This window comes from Schistocerca gregaria, chromosome 5 (assembly GCF_023897955.1).
Source record: "Schistocerca gregaria isolate iqSchGreg1 chromosome 5, iqSchGreg1.2, whole genome shotgun sequence".
Lineage (NCBI taxonomy): Eukaryota > Metazoa > Arthropoda > Insecta > Orthoptera > Acrididae > Schistocerca > Schistocerca gregaria.
In genome coordinates, this window is record NC_064924.1 from 612,755,580 (window position 1) to 612,777,467 (window position 21,888).

A 21,888-nucleotide genomic window follows, 5' to 3' on the forward strand; every position below is an offset into this window, starting at 1 on the left:
TCCAACAGGTATCATATGCCCTCTCCAGATCAAAAAATATAACTACTGTTTGGCGTTTCCGGAGGAAATTGTTCATGATATAAGTGGAGAGAGCAACAAGATGGTCAACTGCAGAACGATAATTTCGGAAACCGCACTGGGCAGGTGTTAAAAGACTGCGGGACTCCAGCAGGCTAAATGGCAATTCACCATATGCTCCAAAACCTTACATACACTACTCATGAGAGAAATGGGGCGATAGCTAGAGGGGAGATGTTTGTCCTTTCCAGGTTTTGGAACATGAATGATGATAGCTTCCCGCCATCGTCTGGGAAAAGTACTGTCAGTCCAAATTCGATTATAAAGGTGAAGGAGGTAACACAGACTATGGTATGATTAATGCAGCAACATTTGTATGTGGATACCATCCGGTCCTGGGGCGGAAGAGCGAGAAGAAGAGAGTGCATGTTGGAGTTCCTGCATGGAGAAAACAGTATTGTAGCTTTTGCGATTTTGATAGGAGAAGGCAAGAGGTTGCACTTCCGCTGCACGTTTCTTCAACGCTGGCAGGTAATTTGAAGAGCTCGAAATCTCAGCAAAGTGTTGAACCAGTGAGTTAGAAATTGCGATGGTGTCCACTAATTTATCATGCACGACAGTGAGCACAAAGACCGGGGAGAAACTAGGCGCTCCAGATAACCGCCGAATCAGACTTCAAACTTCCGAGCAGGGAGAGAAGGTGTTAAAGGAGCTAGTAAAGTAGTCCCAGCTTGTCTTCTTGCTATCGCGGATGATGCGACGGCATTGCGCACGGAACTGCTTATAGTGGATACAGTTGGCCAAAGTAGGATGGTGTCTGAAAACACGAAGAGCACGTCACCGCTGGGGGGTGCCGGGACGATTCGGAGGTGCAAGGTATTGAACGTTCCGCAGCTGTAAGAATAACTTCTGTAATATGAGTGACCTCATCGCCGACGCTAGGAAAGTGATGGTCATCGAATGTCGCTAGAGACGAAAAAAGTGTCCAATCAGCTTGGACAAACTTCCAGCGTCTAGGGCGCATATATGGCAGTTGTGGTTGTGCAATCGAAGGACACATGGAAAGTGGTCACTTAAGTGTGTATCAGCAACAGCGAACCATTCGAAGCACCGAAAGGTCCAAATGAAAGGAATTTGTCGTGGAGGTAGACAAAAACGTAGGGTCCCCAGTGTTGAGGCAAACAAGATCTGCTTGGTGGAAGACGCCTATCAATAATGAGTCGTGCGGACAAGGATGGGGAGATCCCCAAAGTGGGTGGTGGGCATTGAAGTCCCCAACCAGCAAATAGGGGGGGCGGAAGCTGACCAAGAAGATGAAGGAGATCAGCTGTCGCCATTGGTTTGGATGATGGAATGTAGGAAGTACAAAGAGAGAAGGTGTATCCAAAAGGGAAAGACGGACAGCGATAGCTTGGAATGAAGTGTTTAAGGGGATTGGGTGATAATGGAGAGTATCATGGAGAAGAATTGGGAGTCCTCCCTGGGCTGAAGTGCCTTCACCAGAGGGCAGATCACATCGGACTGACTGAAAATAGGGGAAAACAAAGAGGTCATGGGGATGCAGCTTTGTTTCCTGAAGACAGATGATGACTGGCGAGTAGGATCGTAAGAGGATAGACAATTCATCCCAATTGGCTCGAATGCTGTGGATATTCCAATGGATAATGGACATAGGGTGGACAGAGAATGGAAGAATGTGACCAGGGTTGCCCTCAACTCAACGACTGCTCAGAGCTTGCGACCGACAGCATGGAACACCATTCAGCCAAAGGCAGAAGATCCTGATCCATAGGTTGTTCGGGAGCAGCTCCTGCCACCAGCAATCGGCTGGTTGATCGGCCGCCAGCAGTGTGCCTCGGTGACACAGAAGACGGCCAAGGGCGGTTACCACCAGGTGGTGCTGTAGATGAGACACGCCGTGGCAGAGAAGGAGAGGAACTGGGTTTCTTATTAGCCTTTTTGGAAACAGAATGTTGAGATGAAGGAGGAACCGATGGTTGTGATGTTGGGGTACATAAAAAATCTTCACGAGATGGCTGTTTTTTGGAAGTCCAGGTGTCTGATTTTGGGGCTCGAGATTTAGCAGAACCCGTTGAAGGGTAAACCATAGAGTGAGCAGGTGAGAGTGGGGACATTGAACGGGCGATCTTTCCGCTGGCCGATCTGACGACTGTGGCACTAAAGGGGAGATCACAAGTCTGCATGGCTGCCTCCTTTGTTGGCCGAGGAAAGGCAAGGACAGTGCTGTAGTTACCTGCATGAGGGACAGTGGGCTTTTGACTGGCGAATAACTTTCAAGCAGCAAAGGTCGACACCTTTTCCTTCACTCTGAGTTCCTGAATGAGCCGTTCGTCTTTAAAAATGGGGCAATCTCTAGAGGACGCAGCGTGGTCACCCATACAGTCGATGCATCGAGGGGATGGAGATGGACAAGCATGCTCATGGGCATCCTTGCCACACGTAACGCATCTGGCTGGACTGGAACAGGACTGGCTAGTATGATTGAGCCGCTGACACCGAAAGCAACGCGTAGGGTTTGGGATGTAAGGGCAAACGGAAATTATCTCATAGCCTGCTTTTATGTTCAATGGAAGTTGAACTCTGTCAAATGTCAAGAAGACAGTATGGGTTGGAACCAAGTCCTTGTCAACCCTTTTCATGACTTGATGAACAGCCGTTACGCCCTGGTCAGACAGATAGTTTTGAATTTCCTCGTCTGACAATCTGTCGAGGGAGCGTGTATAAACAACCCCACGTGATGAATTTAAAGTGCGGTGCACTTCCACCTGGACACGGAAGGTGTGTAGCAGTGAGGCACGCAGCAATTTTCGGGCCTGGAGGGCACTGACTGTTTCTAACAACAAGGTGCCATTTCGTAAGCGGGAACAAGACTTTACAGGACTTGCAAATTGCGCCGACACCTTTCTGAATAATGAAAGGGTTGACTGTGGAGAAGTCTTGACCTTCGTCCGACCAAGAAACAACAAGGAACTGTGGCAACAATGGAAGAACTGTCCGTGGCTGAGACTCATTGAACTTACACTTGTGAGCAGACACAGTAGATGATGAGGAAACCATTTCAGAAGTATCCCCCATGATTACCGGCGTCACCGATGGTGCACTCCTTCCTTGTGGGGACCTTCTCTGAGGGCACTCCCACCTTAGGTGATTGTTCACACCTCCCGAGAAATGGACAGAGGGACCAATCGGCACTTTCGGAAGGTATTAGCTCGGGTAATCACTCCTCCCTGGGCCTGGCCGATACCAGGGGGTACGTACATGTCCTACCTGTCTACCTGAGGCGGGGAATTACGCGTTACCCTGTCACTAGCTACACATGGGAATGTGTGGGTCAGCCTTCAGACACGCACAGGAAGGAAGAAAGAGAAAGGGAGGAACAAGGAAAAGGAAAAGAAAGAAGAAGGGTCTCAAACGTCGCAGCGGAGAAAAGGGTAAAGAGAAGAGGTAAGGAAAAAAAGAGGGCAAAGGAAGGACTAAGACTTGCAGCGGAGAAAGCATTGGAGAGAGACCGATTTACAGTTTCAAGCGTCCGTCTCCAGACGTAGGCACTAAACATACTCCCAGGGAGGGAGAAAGGGAAGGGAAGAGGCGGAGGTGACGGGGGAGGGGTGGTGGTAAGGGGGGGGGCAAGATGGGGGATGGGGAGGATGTGGAAAAGGAAGGTACGCAGCTCAAAAAGGAAGGAGGGCCACACTAGCTCGGGGTCCCGTGCTCACTATGTACATATCCACAACCCCCTGGGGGGGGGGGGGGGGGGGGGGGCAATGGGGAGGTAGCTGCCTGCCTCCAGTGGGTTTTTGCCAGGTTTCATAACGAGGATTATGATGCTTTCCCACCATTGCGACAGGAACTCACCCGCAACCCAGATACGGTTGTAAAGGTAGAGGAGGTGTTGCCGGCAGTCCACAGAGAGATGTTTGAGCATCTGACAGTGGATGCGATCGGGTCCGGAAGCTGTATCAGGACAAGCGGCTAGGGCACTGTGGAATTCACACTCATTGAATGGAACATTGTACAATTCAGGATGGCGTGTGTGAAATAAAAGGCTCCAACCACTCTTTCAGGGAGCAGAAGGCCAGTAATTCACAGAAGCGAAACTCAGAGCAAATTGCTCTGCTAAGCGGTTTGCAATTGTGTCGGAGTCAGTACAGACTGCACTATTCAGTGAAAACGCAGGGACGCTGATGGGGCTCCGAGAGCCATAGAGGTGCCTGATCTTGGCCCAAACCTGTGATGGAGAGGTATGGAGGCCAATGGTGGAGACATATCTTTCCCAGCACTCCTGCTTGCGATGGCGAATAAGGCGGTGGGCTCGCGCATGGAGCCGTGAAAGGTAATGAGGTGTTCCAATGAGGGATGCCGCTTCTGACGCTGGAGTGCCCGCCTGCAATCTTTAATCGCCTCAGCGATCTCGGGCGACCACCAAGGCACAGTCCTCTGCCGAGGGGACACAGAACGACAGGAAATAGCAGAGTCTGCGGCAGTAATGATGTCGGTGGTGACTGAGTGAACCACCATATCAATGGTGTCATTGGAAAGAGACTCAATAGTGGCAATGGAGGAGAACAAGTCCCAGTCAGCCTTATTCATAGCCTATCTGCAGTGGCGCCCAGAAGAATGATGCTGTGGCAGTGACAGAAAGATCGGAAAGTGGTCACTACTGCACAAGCCGTCGTGCACACTCCATTGGACAGATGGTAAGAGGCTAGGACTGCAGATCGAAAGGTCAATGGCTGAGTACGTGCCATGCGCCACACTGAAATTTGTGAAGGCACCATCATTTAAAAGGGAAAGGTCGAGCTGTGCCAATACATGCTCAACAGTGCTGCCTCGGCCTGTTGCCACTGATCCACCCCACAGAGGGTTATGGGCACTGAAGTCGCCCAGTAACAGAAGAGGTGGCGGCAATTGGGCTATCAGTGCAGCCAGGACATGCTGCGGGACACCACCATCCGGTGGAAGATACAGACTGCAGACAGTAACAGCCCGAAGCGTCCACACCCGAACAGCGACAGCCTCTAAAGGCGTTTGTAGAGGGACAGACTCGCTGTGAAGGGAGTGAAGGACATAGATGCAGATGCCACCAGATACCCTTTCGTAAGCTGCCTGGTTCATATAATAACCCCGATAGCAACAAAGGGCGGGGATTCACATTGTCGCCAACCAAGTTTCTAGAAGAGCAATGCAGAGGATAGGGTGAAGGCTGAGAAGTTGTCGGAGCTCAGCAAGATGGTGGAAAAAGCTGCTGCAGTTCCACTGGAGGATGACATTTTCCATGGCCGAGAAAGGCGTGAAGAGACTGGGAAGGCAGATTAGGCCACAGCGTCACCTGCTGCCACCGATTGAGTACCTGTGCAAGTGCTATCCATTGAATCTGAGGGACCGGGGAGATCTAGGTCGTCAGCAGACACCAGAATCTCCACATCATCTTCAGACGCAGAGCTTGAAGGTTGTGGTGGGGTGGGTGCCACCGCAAGTTCCTTGGCCTTAGAGGTCTTCCTCTTGGACTTCTCTCACTGCTCCTTGGGTTTCACTGGCTGGGAGGGTTTCACCAATTCAGTCTCTGGGACGGAGTAGGATCGCGAAGCCCTACAACCAGCTGCTTGTGGGCACTTATGCCACTGTCGGGCATCATCCTTCCTGCTTCTGGAAACCTGTGAAGGGAGGGACCCCTTGCGAGTGAGGGGCGCTGAAGAAGCTGGATACTTCTCCAGCTTGGAAGTGGGGACAGACGTCCCCGATGGGTGGGGGCTTGTTGCTCCCGAGGTAGGTGGTGCACGAGCAACAGGGTGAGTAGTGCGCCTCCCCCCCCCCCCCCCCCCCATTGGCAAGGGGGCATGTGGAGTTGTACAGCTCGGCAATCTGGCTAGAATTCGCTGAACTGATGGGGCTAACACGATTGTTGTAGCGGTGGCATATAAAGAAGTCATTCGCACAGGATGTAGTCCATCATATTTCCTCTTAGCCTCAGTATAGGTCATTCGGTCCCGGGTCTTATATTCCATGATTTTTCACTCTTTCTGTAAGATCCTGCAGTCTGGCGAGCAAGGTGAAAGATGCTCTCCGCAGCTGATACAGATGGGGGGCGGGGCACATGGAGTATTGGGATGTGATGGGTGTCCGCAATCTCGACATGTGAGGCTGAAAGTACAGAAGGAAGACATATGGCTGAACTTCCAGCACTTAAAGCACTGCATCGGGGAAGGGATATAGGGCTTGACATCACAGCAGTAGACCATCACCTTGATCTCCTTCAGTAATGTATCACCCTCGAAGGCCAAGATGAAGGTGCCAGCAGCCATCTGATTATCCTTCGGACCAGGATGAATGCGCCGAATGAAATGAACTACTCAATGCTCTAAATTGGCACGCAGCTCGTCATCAGACTGCAAAAGGCCAAGATGAAGGTGCCAGCAGCCATCTGATTATCCTTCGGACCAGGATGAATGCGCCGAATGAAATGAACTACTCAATGCTCTAAATTGGCACGCAGCTCGTCATCAGACTGCAAAAGAAGGTGCCTATGGAAAATAATACCCTGGACCATATTTAAACTATTATGGGGTGTGATGGTAACGAAAACATCCCCCAACTTGTCACAAGCAAGTAACCTTCGTGACTGGGCAGAGGATGCCGTTTTTATCAATACTGACCCAGAGCACATTTTGGACAAGCCCTCCACCTCCCCAAACTTGTCCTCTAAATGCTCTACTAAGAACTGAGGCTTTGTTGACATGAAAGACTCCCCATCAGCTCTCGTACAAACTAGGAACCAGGGCGAATAACTGTCACTGCCATCCTGAGACTTACGCTCCTTCCATGGTGTGGCCAGGGACAGGAACGTTTTGGGATCATATTTCTGAGCATTAAATTGAGCCCAAGAGTGCTTAGAGACTGCTGGCAGCTGGCCACCTGCGAGAGATGATGTACCACACTTCATTGCGGGTCATCTGCCCTGAAGCCACCCACTCCGACCAAGGGCCCTCCCTACGGGCACCACCCAGCCTCAGCAAGGGCCACCTGGCAGGATGGCCATTGCCGGGAGTCCTGATGCCCAGGGAGATAGGCATCTACTCCTTGATGCCGTGGGGAGTTAACAACGCAGGCATCAACAGAGCGGTCCCTGTGTTGTCTGGGGGTTACAACCAACAGGGTACATGGCAGCCCCACCACAATGGGCTGGCTCCCGTGCTGGATATTAGGTGCAAGGAAGTCCATGGTTGTCATCTCCGCAAAAACTAACACTGCACAGTGCATTGTGGAAATCGCACCCAGGAAGGTATCCCCGCCCAAGAGATGGAGAATGAGCGGGACAGAAATGCAACGATGAGAAAGCTGGCTAAAGGTCTCAATGCACAATGGACACCACAATGCACCATGTAATGCGCCTTTCCCCAATTGGCTCGCTCTTCGGAAGAATTTGGAAATATAGAGGTCAAACCCGACAGGGAACCATCACGTATAGGCCGAAACGTTTGAGACTCCTTTTAGTTGCCTCTTACGACAGGCAGGAATACAGCGAGCCTATTCTTACCTCCGAACCTGCAGGAGGAGTACGAGATTGGAGTAATAGAGAATTGTGAAGGTGGTTTGATGAACCCTCTGCCCAGTATTTACATGTGATTTGCAGACTACCCATGTAGATGTAGACGAAAACTGTGATCTTAGCAAAACAAATGCAATGGATTTCCTCCGCCAGCACATAGCAGTGTGCATAATATACAGAGATGGATTCAAGTGGTGGGCCCTAAAAAATGAATGACGAGGCTTGTACAAGCCGGTCCCAGTCTCTACCACAACAATAGCTGTGTTGATTATCATACTGGGATCCTCACTATTTGCGCAGACAACCACTGAAGGAACAACAGTCACTAATATCTGAAAGCATTAGAAACCTCACAACCATTTTAGAAATATAATAGCTAACAAAAAGTTGATATCATATTTCAGATGAAGAGGAATCATAATAAAACTATAATGGCTTGGACAAAAACGGCATTCTAGAATCCCTGAAAATGAAAATATAGATGCTCATCTGCAAAGGGGAATCTTTTAGTATGAGAAAATTCCAGAAACAGAAATAATTTACACATTCATAAAAGAGTTGTCAAGGAACTGGCAAGACAAATGATTAAGAACATCTATTAACAAAGGCAGTCAATATGCATTAATTTGTCCAATAATTCAAGTAATGCCAGGTTTCAGAAGATGAAAGCCTGAAGAAGTTTCACAACAGATACTGCAAGGTTGAAGATCAATCATTGCAGTTACAAGAAACACCTAAATAGGGCCAACCTTGGTGTCACATTCCTGGTTGTCCGTGGCAAGGAACAAGATCCAAGCTCCCCCCCTCCCCCCAATGTGTCAGGTATATAGGGAGCATAAATTGATTGAAATTAACTTTAGAGAACTTGTCCAATAGTTTCCAGTTCCAAACCTCATCAGCTTCTAGCAATATAGCTGTACATAAACTATTTAAACATGTCACAGAAACAGAACTATAGAACTTGTGCACTGCCTTCAACATTTGCAACAAAGTACCAAAACATTTGTTCCTGTAATTTAAGGTAGGCTTATACCCTATGTTTAATGTCTCTGTGTCAATAGAAAGAACATACGCAATATAAAAGAGAATTTATCAGTTTATAGTGCACTGTTAGACAGACAATTCAATTTGTTCTATATAATATTCTTCATCTTCTCCAACCTTTGTTTCAAACATTGCATGTGAAAATTTGTACCTTTAAATTTACCACAACTGTATGTACCTTGATTCCTGAAAGTCCATTTTGATACTGAATAATTTAGAAATGTTGGACTCTAAAGCATACAAAATCAACAGTAAGATGGCTGCATGGGCAAATTCTAAAATCCAGCTTACATAAAGAAGTGCCTATCTCTCATCTTGGCCTGAGATAAGGGCTACCATTCTCTATCCTCTTCATCCAAAATAATATTCTGTTAATAAATGAAAAGCAACAGTTTGCTTTTGTTCTACAATATTGCTTTTATTTTACAAAATAAAAGTAATATTGTAGAACAAAAGCATTTTCATTATTATAATGTTTTACCAAGAACCGACACAAGATTCTGTTAACATAATATTCTTTTGCCCATGAAGCCCAATCCCCAAGCTGCCCATACTTGCAAGCAATTATGCATGTCCTTGGAGCATTCCCCTGTGGACAACACAGGCTGAAGTCCTACCCTTGCACCAGCTCTTCTGAGCCGTACAGCGAGGAGCTGTTTCTCCAATATATTTTTAATTTCCACAATCTCCCATCACTAAATCTCCACTAGCCTTCTTCCCATTCCCTTACCATCTCTTGTTTTCCTATATTCTCATTTCCCTTACTGAATGAGCTTTCCAGGTCAGAGGAAAGCAAATTATGTCCAGTTAAACTGTATTCCATGAAGTCTGCTGTTTGGCGACTGATTTATCTTATTATTTGTTTACCAAAAGCTCATATTGCCTTGTAATGATGTAGGTGCTTGAATCACTAATGAGATTAGTACAAGCTTGTAAAATTTAATAGATAATCCGGTATGGGTGATATATATATCTACTATATAAAACATTAAATTCTTTTGAACATTGTTCAGACATAAAATCTCTAGTGTAACAAATGATGAAAATTTTATACAAAAATAATAGTTGTCCAGCAATGAGTTTACTAGAGTTACAAAAAACTTATTTTAAAGTGAAATTAAAAGAAAAGAAGGGATATGACAGCTATAAAAGGAACAAACATTTGACACATACTTTTATATGCAGTGATTGAATTGCACTATTCTAAATGTCACATAACATAAAGCAAATAAAATTGCAACCTACCCCATGGGAGCAAAAGATTTTTACATCATTTTAAGACAAAACTTCACATAGTGAAGAAATTAACAGCCATTTGATGAATCTGAGTAACATGTTATAAAACTTTGCTTTTAGACATATTAGCTAATACCACACATTGAAATAACATTTATTAATGACATACATTGCTATGAAATGTGAGAAAAACTTTTACACAAACAATGGATGTCCACACATTATGCTGTTATTATTTGTCTAAGTTCTCGTTGTTTCTTGAGAAGAAATGCCATCCCATGCACACGGAAATGCTTATCTAATTCTTCTGATGTTTCAAAACTATCATGGCACACACTACATTTGTTTTCATCAGCTTCGTCATCTGATGATACAGTCACTGGGGAGAATCCATTGTAGGGGTCATAACTATCTTGTTTACAATTAAGATTTTCAGTTACATATTTTTCAACATCTCTTATGCCATGGCAGACTAAAAGGTGCTTCTCAAATGATGGTTGGACAATAAAACACATTCCACATTCCATGCACTGGAAAGAACTAGAATCTGTCTTATGAAGGACAATGTGCGATTCAAATTCAGCTTTATCAATGTGGGTAAACTGACATTTGAAACATTCATACTTATTGTCTTCTTTTTTCACAACTGGGAATATAAGCTTTCCTGAACTGAAGGGTGTAACAGGAGCAGGTGGTTTGTCTTTGGATCCTAATTTTGACTTCTTTTTCTTTTTAGGTGGTTCAGGAGTTTCAGATTTTTCTCCAGAGGAAGTGTTTAGTGGAGGCTCAAGACTTTCACTGTCTTCTGGTTCCATTTTGATGATAGTACCTAACTCTTTCCCTTCTTTCCCTTTCTGTGAATGTTCAATATTAATTTTTTTCAGAAGTGGAGTAAGTTTATGGATCTCTATGTTTTTGTGCTCTTTGCTAAAATGATCCTGAATATCACTGGACTGTATATTAATTAGCTTTTTGCAAATGTGGCACTTGAACTGCCCAGGAGGAGCTTTGGAATCAGTACTACTATGGGGGCCATTAAATGCAAAGCGAGCACTTTCTTTAGTTTCTTCCAATTTTTCTGTCACTATGTTGCTAACAGGTTTCAATTGCCTGGTAGTAGGTATCGCTGTTGTGGGCTGTGTGGCTGTAACTGTACTTGAAACTGGAGTTGCCATCAGTTTAGGAGCAGAAACAACAGCTAAAGTTTTATTGGGGCTATTTGCCTTCTGCAGGTGCACAATTGTTTTAGTTCCTGAAGTAAAAATACTTCCTGAACCTGAGAGAGCATTGTGTTTTTTTAAGCAGTTGTAACATTTGGAAGGAAGCATGGAGTATTGTTCCAATGAAGGAGAATGGAACACAATTTCTCTTTTGCATGAACTACAATTACGAATAACTCTACGGACTTTTAATACACCTCCATCTGTGCTTCTCATAGTTGCTTGTGCAGGCAAAATATTTGCTATTAGAGTATTCTTTTTTAAATCCTGCGTAAGTGTAATGTGTTTTGTTGGAATAAATCTGTTTCCATTTGTCTTCACAGTTACATTGTTGAGCCTGTTGTTGCCGTACTGTCTAATAGGTGGTTTTTCAGCCTGAGAAACCGGTTTCGGTTGTATAGTTTTTGGAGACGACAGCTTCTTCACTGGAAAGCTCCGGGTTAAAATTTTTATTGGAAGACACTTTGGCATATCAGACCTTTGGCTGCTTGCAGAAGTAGTATTATTCCAGTTATTATCATCGATATTATCAACAGATGTCTCTAGGTTGTTGGTGCTAACAGAATTATCACTGCTGTTCATATTATCAGTGGTACTACTAACAGAGGTATTTTTACCCCCATCTCTGCATGCATTGTCAGTACTACAGTCAGATGCTATCATACTGTCTCCTTGTGAGTTAGTCCCCTTAGCACGATCTGCACACGCTGGTGGTCCACTGCACTGGTGTGCTCCAAATACAGCCTTCTGCTGGAAGAAGTTTTTGCATCCAGTACACTCAAACCCAAATGCCAGGCACTTTTTACTGCGGGTATGTTCCAAAACATGCCCAGCAATTTGTTCTTTTGGGGTGAGGCGATCTGGGCATATCTGGCACTGCTGAAATTGGAGAGTCTTTACATCCTTTTTCACATGGGCAATTGCCTTGTGTTGATCAACAGAAATAGTATCAAAGCATGCTATGGGGCATAAGTCACATTTAAACACTGTCTTGATGTGATCAGAAAAGAAGTGCATTTCAAGCAATTCAACAGAATAAAAAAGTGTTGCACACTTTGGGCACCTGAATCGAATACACCGAGACAAATGAAAACATGAATAATTGAGGTGAACCAGGAATGATGCCCAAAGAGAGAAGATACGTCCACACTCAGGGCACGTGTGGGGTCTCAATTTTTGATGATACCTCTTATGAGCACGAAGACTACATATTGATGGTAAAATTAATTTGCATTGCTGACATTCTAACCCAGGATCAACATAACAGTTTGGCCTCAGTAAGTGATTCCTTAAGTCAATAAGAAGTTTCATGCCACATTCCTTGCACACCTCTGGCATTGTTAGGTTTTTGGAGACTTTAATATTACTCATAGCAGTTGTGTAAAGGGCATCTTCTACAGTTGTTCTTTGCTGAGCCTGTTCCTCTGTATGCACTGCAACTGCTGCATTTGTAGTTATCTCGGATGGAGCACCATTTTTGTTGAGTCCAACTGTTGCAGTAGATGAGGGTTTCACAAAAACGTGTTGGGTATAATCTTTGTTTTCGAATGTCTGTTGGTCTGTCCTAAGCTGGTCTTCAGCAAGAGGCGTCACTGTGACATGGAGTGTGTCAGTCAGATATCCTCCAGAGTCTGAGTGTTGTTGTAGGTGGTTCAGAAAGCTGCATCTATTGTAATCAGTGATAAAACGATTGCAGTTTTGACAATGATATTTTATTTGCAAACTTCGCCTCTTCATGTGGAAATCCAAGCTGGATTGCAGCAGATACCTAGAAAGAAAAATCAGGCTGTAGCTTACACAACATACAATAGGCAGGTAATTACAGGTTTATATTTCTCATTGCAAGCTGTTCTTCAGAGGACAGTGTATGGTATAGTGCAGTTACTTCCATGTTCTATGGATGAATCATAATTGCAATCTCTGACTATGATAAGGAATGAGATGGTTTCACAAATACAGTACACTCCCCCCCTCCCTCCCTCCCTCACTCTCTCTCTCTCTCTCTCTCTCTCTCTCTCTCTCTCTCTCTCTCTCTCTCTCTCTCTCTCTGTGTGTGTGTGTGTGTGTGTGTGTGTGTGTGTGTGTGTGTGTGTGTGTGTGTGTGTGTGTGTGTGTGTGTGTGTGTGTGTTTGTTTCGATTTTCCAGAAGCTCAGCACCAATAGCAATCTTGCTTATATGCCTGTCAACCACCAAACCTTAACTACACTGCGAGTGGTTGACCTTTACTTTATGTATTCTACCCATGGCTTACAGTGTAGTATTAAGTTATCAGTAACTCAAACACGCACACAAGTAAAATGGACAATAAAAAAGCTACTCATTCATTCTGTACCTGCTCCTGTACCTGAGGTCATTAATACATGGTTGTGGGGTGGCTCTGAACTTCAAGGTGGTGGAAGACATTTTCACCTTTAATATTTGAATAGCATGAGTAGGTGAGGTGGTGGTGTACAATTCCTGATCAGCAGACTTTGCACTGATGTCTTTGATTAAATTCTAGACCTTTTTGCAGTGCCTCATGGAGTGAGAGCGCACCACACTGCTCATAGCGATCGAGCTTGACAGCCCCTTTGGTCTGATTTGGTCACATGAGCATCATACATAAACAAACCGGCTGAGATGGTTTGAGAATTTGCTAAAAATACTTGACCTTTAAGGTTGCTATTTCATGCTCAGTGTATCTAACCCCACATACATCCATCACATTTCCTTATAAAGAGTGAACCTGAACTCCACCACCAAAGTTTTGGGGGTGGTTCAGGGACATTTTCTGAGTATTTTGGTGCAAGGAACCTGTGGTCTCTGGTGGCTCATTACACAGTAACTACATTTTGTTGAATTTCTTGTTGGCAATTATTATTCTTTGTATCTGTATGGAATTGAAATTATCTGCAAATGTAGAAAATATGTATTGTGTGTCTTGTTTGGAAAGAAACTTGTTCCATTCACTCACGATACTTGCTGTCGACAACAGCAATGCCCTCACGATTGCACTCTGTACTGTTTGTGACTGTCTCAGATTTGTTTTTCTGACGCTATTAGTTGCATATGGATAGGTTTAATGACAGACAGTGGCAAAAGTAGTGTGATGTGGTTTCATCACTGTGGGAACAGTTCAACATAGTGGCTCTGTGCAGCTCTTCCTCTGAATTCAGTGAACCCATACACGAGGTGCATATTGACCAACTCTTCACGAGTAAACCTATCCATATTGAACTCTTCATGAGTAAATCTATCCATACTGCAGTTTATCACTGTTAACATACAAATATCACTACCAGAACAACAAAGCCCCAACAGAAACATGTAGTACCAAATGCGAGCCTGAGGGCCAAGAGTGAAGTGGGCCATATTATTGTCAGCAACAAGTACCATGAATGAATGGAACCAGTCTATTTCCAAACAAGACACTGCACACACCATTAACATATATGCCATTGTGTAGGTATTTTCAGTCCAATACAACTTCAAAGGTAAATGGAGGTAAGAAATTAAACAAAATGCAATTACTCTGTAATATGCCATGGCAGACAATATACTTAAGTCCTAAGAAATATCCCTAGACAAAATCAAACATTTTGTCAGTGGTGTTGTGGTTAACCCTGTGGAAATCTACATTTACCAATGAACATGTTCTAAATGGTGTTACAATAATATATTAAAATAAAACTTATATGCCTTAAAACACACGGTACACATTATAAAAACTATAAATGAATGCAGGTAAAAGTAACTTACCTGTCATGACAAATTGGACAGGTATAGAAATTCTGAGGCTTAAAAGGCTCATCATCTTGTAGAAATGGTTTGTAAGGTGGCAAAGCAGCATTTAGAATTTGGTCATCCCAATGTATCCCACTAGAATTACCATTTATATCTGAGTGATTATCTTCCTGATGTGGGCTCTCACTTACCTGAAACAAATTAAACAATGCATAAAAACGTTGAAGGATTTCAGTTTCCTTCGTGAAAGCGAATAAAATTCTTATACAAAGAGAACAAAAGATACCTTTGTGGTGTGTCATTAAAGATCTGTGTCTAAGAAAGCCATTCAGAGTCAACTACGAACTTAAGCTTGTCAACTACCTATCTTTTGGGACTTGTAAGGTACCCTCCAAAGAGCAAGCCATACAAGTTCTCACAGATTAAATATCGACAGAGCTAATGAAGAAGAATTATCCTGTTGGCATATTCTTTGTCTTTGCCAAAGCACCTGATTATTTTATCTCTAAATTCTGATCAGAAATCTAAAATGTTATGAAATTAATAAAATCACACTTGTATGGGTGAAACCTTTTAAGCTTCATAAAGAAGAAAGAGGCAGTTTTAATAAGATTATGTAGACTTAACTGGAGAATCACTGCTTCTGGAGAACTTAATGTTGAAGTTAAACAGTGAAAAGCACATGTTGGAATGTCAACAATTTTATGAAAAGAATAGACTGTTACTTACCATAAAGATGAGATGCTGACTTGCAGACAGGCACAATGAAAAAAGACTATTAGAGGCAACAGGACAAGGCTATAGAGTGCAGAGTGGGGAGGCTGTAAGGGAGGGAGGGACGAGGTTAATGGGGAAAGGAAAGAAGGGGAACAGAGAAGGGGGAAAAGACTGGTGAATGCATAGGCAGAAAGTAGTGCAAAATGAGGGTGAGAGGACGTGATTTAGGAGGAGGTGATAGGACAGAGGGGGTGAAAACAGTTGGATGGAGGGTGTGAGGACAAATTGTTACCAAAGGTTGAGGCTGGGGTTATTTTGGGAGCAAAGAATGTGTTGTAAGGATAACTTCAACCTGTACAGTTCAGAAAAACTGGTGGTGGAGGGGAGAATTCAAATAGCCTGGGTTGTGCAGCAGTCACTGAAATCAAGTATGTTACTTCCAGCTGCACATTGTGACACAGGTTGTCCACTTTGCTCTTTGCCACAGTTTGGTGGTGACCATCCATCATGGTAGATGGCAGGTTGATAGTTATACCAACATAAAAAACTCAGCAATGTTTGAAGCAGCACTGGTACATGACAGGGCTGCTTTCATAAGTGGCACAGTCTCTGATGGGGTAGGAGATGCATGTGACATGACTGGAATACGTAGTGGTGCGTGGGTAGATTGGGCAGGTCTTGCACCCGAGTCTTCCACATGGATGCAATGCCTGTGGCAAGGACTTGGGATTGGGAATGGCATAGGAATGGACTAGAATGTCTTTGAGGTTGAGTGGGTGATGGAACATCACTTCAGAAGGGGTGGGAAGTATCTAGGGTAGGATGCCTCTATTTTCAGGGCACGAAGACAGAAAATCAAGCACATGCGCCTGACATAAATGTCCACACTATGAGGAAGAGGGTGATAAGTGTGTGGAATCTTCATAGGGTGATCTTCCATAAAATTTCTCAACACACCTTCAGTCCTCCCACCACCCTCAACATGCAGCTACACAAGAGAGCCCCTTCATCACCCAATACCACCCCAGACTGGAGCAATTGAACCACATCCTTTGTCAGGGCTTTTCAGTTGGCAGAATCATGAGGGTATCATTGCAGTGTGTGTGAAGTCTGTTGCATTCAGCCCTAGTCAAGATATATGGCAGAGTTCAGATTTTGAAATAATCTGGCACATTTTGTGACTTACACACACTCCACAATGACTCCCTCTTCATGGCTTTACCAGCTGAAAAGGGCAATGCATATGTTATTCTAAATAAAGCTGAATACGATGCTAAAATTCAGTTGATTCTTGAGGAGGATACCTACCGGACACTGTCACGGGACATGACGTCAAGAATAATAAGGAAGACATTGGAGCTCCTAAAACAGTCATCACTGAAAGCTGCCATTATTAAGAATCTCCACCCTCAGGCACTAAGACCATCTATGTTTTATGGGCCACCAAAGATGCATAAAATGGGTTTTTCTCTTCACCCTATTGTGAACACTTTTGGGTCACCAGCTTTCAGAGTAGCAAAACATCTGGCCAGCCTTCTTAATCAGCGTGTGGGTTACTGTATGCATCACATTCACATCTACATCTTCATCTACATCTACATCTACATCTATATCCATACTCTGCAAGCCACCTGTCGGTCTGTGGCGGAGAGTACCCTGAGTACCTCTATTGGTTTCTCTTCTATTCCAGTCTCGTGTTGTTCGTGGAAAGAAGGATTGTCGGTATGCTTCTGTGTGGGCTCTAATCTCTCTGATTTTATCCTCAGGGTCTCTTCGGGAGCTATACGTAGGAGGGAGCAATATAATGCTTGACTTTTCGGTGAAGGTATGTTCTCAGAACTTTAACAAAAGCCCGTACCGAGCTACTGAGCGTCTCTCCTGCAAGTCTTCCACTGGAGTTTATCTATCATCTCCATAACGTTTTCGCAATTACTTAATGATTCTGTAACGAAGTGCGCTGCTCTCCGTTGGAGCTTCTCTAGCTCTTCTATCACCCCTATCTGGTACGGATCCCACACTGCTGAGTAGTATTCAAGCAGTGGGCGAACAAGTGTACTGTAACCTACTTCCTTTGTTTTCGGATTGCATTTCCTTAGGATTCTTCCAGTGAATCTCAGTCTGGCATCTGCTTTACCGACGATTAATTTTATAAGGTCATTCCATTTTAAATCACTCCTAATGCCTACTCCCAGATAATTTATAGAATTAACTGCTTCCAGTTGCTGACCTGCTATTTTGTAGCTAAATGATAAGGGATCTTTCTTTCTATGTATTCGCAGCACTTTACACTTGTATACATTGAGATTGAATTGCCATTCCCTGCACCATGCATCAATTCGCTGCAGATCCTCCTGCATTTCAGTACAATTTTCCATTGTTACAACCTCTCGATACACCACAGCATTATATGCAAAAAGCCTCAGTGAACTTTCGATGTCATTCACAAGGTCATTTATGTATATTGTGAATAGCAATGGTCCTATGACACTCCCCTGCGGCACACCTGAAATCACTCTTACTTCGGAAGACTTCTCTCCATTGAGAATGACATGCTGCGTTCTGTTATCTAGGAACTCTTCAATCCAATCACACAATTGGTCTGATAGTCTATATGCCCTCACTTCGTTTATTAAACGACTGTGGGGAACTGTATCGAACGCCTTGCGGAAGTCAAGAAACACGGCATATACCTGTGAACCCGTGTCTATGGCCCTCTGAATCTCGTGGACGAATAGTGCGAGCTGGGTTTCACATGACTGTCTTTTTCGAAACCCATGCTGATTCCTACAGAGTAGATTTCTAGTCTCCAGAAAAGTCATTATACTCGAACATAATACGTGTTCCAAAATTAGAGATATAGGTCTATAGGTCCGCACATCTGTTCGACGTCCATTCTTGGAAACGGGGATGACCTGTGCCCTTTTCCAATCCTTTGGAACGCTACGCTCTTCTAGAGACCTACGGCACACCGCTGCAAGAAAGGGGCAAGTTCCTTCGCATACTCTGTGTAAAATCGAACTGGTATCCCATCAGGTCCAGCGGCCTTTCCTCTTTTGAGCGATTTTAATTGTTTCTCTATCCCTCTGTCGTCTATTTCGATATCTACCATTTTGTCATCTGCGCGACAATCTAGTGAAGGAACTACAGTGCAGTCTTCCTCTGTGAAACAGCTTTGGAAAAAGACATTTAGTATTTAGGCCTTTAGTCTGTCATCCTCTGTTTCAGTACCATTTTGGTCACAGAGTATATGGACATTTGGTTTTGATCCACCAACCACTTTGACATTAAGACCAAAATTTCTTAATTTTCTGCCAACTCAGTACATAGAACTTTACTTTCGAATTCATTGAACGCCTCTCGCATAGCCCTCCTCACACTACATTTCGCTTCATGTAATTTTTGTTTGTTTGCAAGGCTTTGGCTATGTTTATGTTTGCTCTGAAGTTCCCTTTGCTTCCGCAGCAGTTTTCTAACTCGGTTGTTGTACCACGATGGCTCTTTTCCATCTCTTACGATCTTGCTTGGCACATACTCATCCAACACATATTGTACGATGGTTTTGAACTTTGTCCACTGACCCTCAACACTACCTGTACTTGAGACAAAACTTGTGTCTTGAGCCATGAAGTACTCTGTAATCTGCTTTTTGTCACTTTTGCTAAACAGAAAAGTCTTCCTACCTTTTTTAATATTTCCATTTACGCCTGAAATCATCGATGCAGTAACCGCTTTATGATCGCTGATTCCCTGTTCTGCATTAACTGTTTCAAATAGTTCGGGTCTGTTTGTCACCAGAAGGTCTCATATGTTATCGCCACGAGTCGGTTCTCTGTTTAACTGCTCAAGGTAGTTTTCAGATAAAGCACTTTAAAAAATTTCACTGGATTCTTTGTCCCTGTTGCCATCCGTTATGAACGTTTGAGTCTCCCAGTCTATATCCGGCAAATTAAAATCTCCACCCAGAACTATAACATGGTGGGGAAATCTACTCGAAATATTTTCCAAATTATTCTTCAGGTGCTGAGCCACAACAGCTGCTGAGCCCAGGGGCCTATAGAGACATCCAATTACCATGTCTGAGCCTGCTTTAACCGTGACCTTCACCCAAATCATTTCACAATTCGAATCTCCGTCAATTTCCTTCGATACTATTGCACTTCTTATCGCTATAAACATGCCTCCCCCTTCACTGTCCAGCCTGTCTTTGCGGTATACATTCCAATCTGAGTTTAGGATTTCATTACTGTTTAAGTCTGGTTTCAGCCAACTTTCTGTCCCTAGGGCATTGTTACCATTTATTAATGAGAGCAGTTCTGGGACCTTTCTATAGACGCTCCTGCAGTTTACTATTAGTACATTAATATTGTTATTCCCTGTTGCATTTTGCCTACTCCTACCTTGCCGCGTCTCAGGAGGCGTCTTGTCGGGCCTAGGGAGGGAATTCCCTAACCTAAAAAACCCCTATGTGCACTCCACACGTACTCCGCTACCCTTGTAGCCGCTTCCGGCGTGTAAAGCACACCTGACCTATTCAGGAGGACCCTACATTTCTCCACTCGATAGCGGAGGTTGAGAAATTTGCACCCCAGATCTCCACAGAATCGTCTGAGCCTTTGGTTTAAGCCTTCCACTCGGCTCCAAACCAGAGGACCGCGATCGGTTCTGGGAACGATACTACAAATAGTTAGCTCTGATTCCACCCCGCGAGCGAGCCTTTCCGCCTTCACCAATTCCACCAACCGCCTGTACGAACTGAGAATGACCTATGAACCCAGATGGCAGGAGTCATTGGCACCAATTATTTTATCCACCAAATTAAACATCTGCTTCTTGGGCAATGGGATATAATGGTCAGTTTTGGTGTGGTCTTCCTATTTAAGCATTTTCCTTTCAAAGACTGCACAGATCCCCTCTCCCAGTTATTTGATAGTACAGTTGTGGGATTGTTTAAGCCCACATTGCCATCACCATATGTCCTATATGGCAGCCAGTATTTTGACCAGTTGGATGGCGTGGCAATGGAAATTACATTAGCTACATCCATAGCCAACCTTTTTATGGAGAAATCTGAATACTTTGCTTTGGACACAGCTCCCAAAAAGTCAAGTTGCTTTTATCATTATGTTAATGACACATTAATCATCTGTCTCCATGGATGTGAAAAACTGGGAGACTTCTTAGAACACCTGAACTGCATTCATGACCTCATTAGTTTTATGATGTAAGTAGAGACAGGTGGTGCATTGCCCTTCCTTGACATCCTCATTCACCAGAAAACCAATGGACACCCCAGTTACAATGTGTACAGGAAACCTACAATACAGATCGGTATCTGCAAGCTCTTAGCCACCACCATCCAGAGCAAAAACATGGCGCTCATCTTAGATGAAGAAAATCTGCAACTAGAACTACGTCACCTCCCAAACGTCTTCCGGACAAATGGTTACAATCACCACCAGGTATCGTGGGCTATTTCTGGCGAGACACCCAAGAAAAACACCACCGAAGAAGAGAACAAGAAACTTCCATTTTGATTTTCTGTGGCACAGTGTTGGGAAAGATTAGTCTCCTCCTGATGAGACACAACATCTCATCAGTATTCAGCTCTTGAGGCCTGCAATGGATGCTCTAGGGCTCAGAATGCCTTGAGTGTACTAAATACCATGTCAGCGTGGCCACTACTACAGTTACCATACAGTACGCACTGTGAAGCAACGCTGAATGGAACACTGGACATGCTTATGCGTATGCAATCCTGAAAAAATCAGCCGTGGCAGCACAAACTTTATAAAATCTACACCCATTTCTACACGATGAAATATCTGCCATTATGAGGATGATGGGATTTTGGGATAGTGTCACAAAAGAATCAGTAGAAATAAAAATATCTGGAAACACCATCAACAAGGATGGCGGTTTGGGGCAAAAACATTATTACATTTGGTGAGGGAGACAGCATCAGTGATGTCACAGCCAGCGGTGCGGCTATATAACAGCGAGGCCGCTGCGACACAGCAGGCATTTATCACTTGACAATTGTCGATGAGAACTCAGCTGATAGCTTGTGGGATTTTTACCACCTGATGTGGCTGGTAGCCCAAGAAGATTTTGTTAATTCATATTTCCCTGAGACAAGCATTCACACAATGTACAGTTTGTTTCTCCTTGGTATTCTTCCTGGTCAGGGTTATTGCAGCCTGCAGATATTGCCAATAAAAGTTTATCATACATACCTAAAAACCTTCCTAGTTACTGGTAAGTTGAGGGCCTAGGCATCAGCTTTATTAGTTTATTTTCTCTTCTGTTGGTCTGATCCCTGCTGGAAACACAGAATGACCCAGAAAGTCACTATCTTTTGCTAT

General features: G+C 44.1%; 1 protein-coding gene across 2 annotated transcripts in view; it reads right to left on the bottom strand.

The window, feature by feature from the left end:
- Positions 1 to 9,552: 9,552 nt before the first annotated feature.
- LOC126272814 (zinc finger protein 532-like) overlaps positions 9,553 to 21,888 on the bottom strand; it is a 75,052-nt gene continuing 62,716 nt past the window's right edge. For both annotated transcript variants that reach the window (XM_049976001.1, XM_049976002.1), the window contains exons 3-4: positions 14,825 to 15,000; positions 9,553 to 12,853 (exon numbers count right to left, since the gene is read on the bottom strand). In XM_049976001.1, coding sequence (XP_049831958.1) covers positions 10,087 to 12,853; positions 14,825 to 15,000 — 2,943 coding nt within the window. In that variant the 3' untranslated portion in view covers positions 9,553 to 10,086. The remainder of the gene's footprint in view (positions 12,854 to 14,824; positions 15,001 to 21,888) is intronic.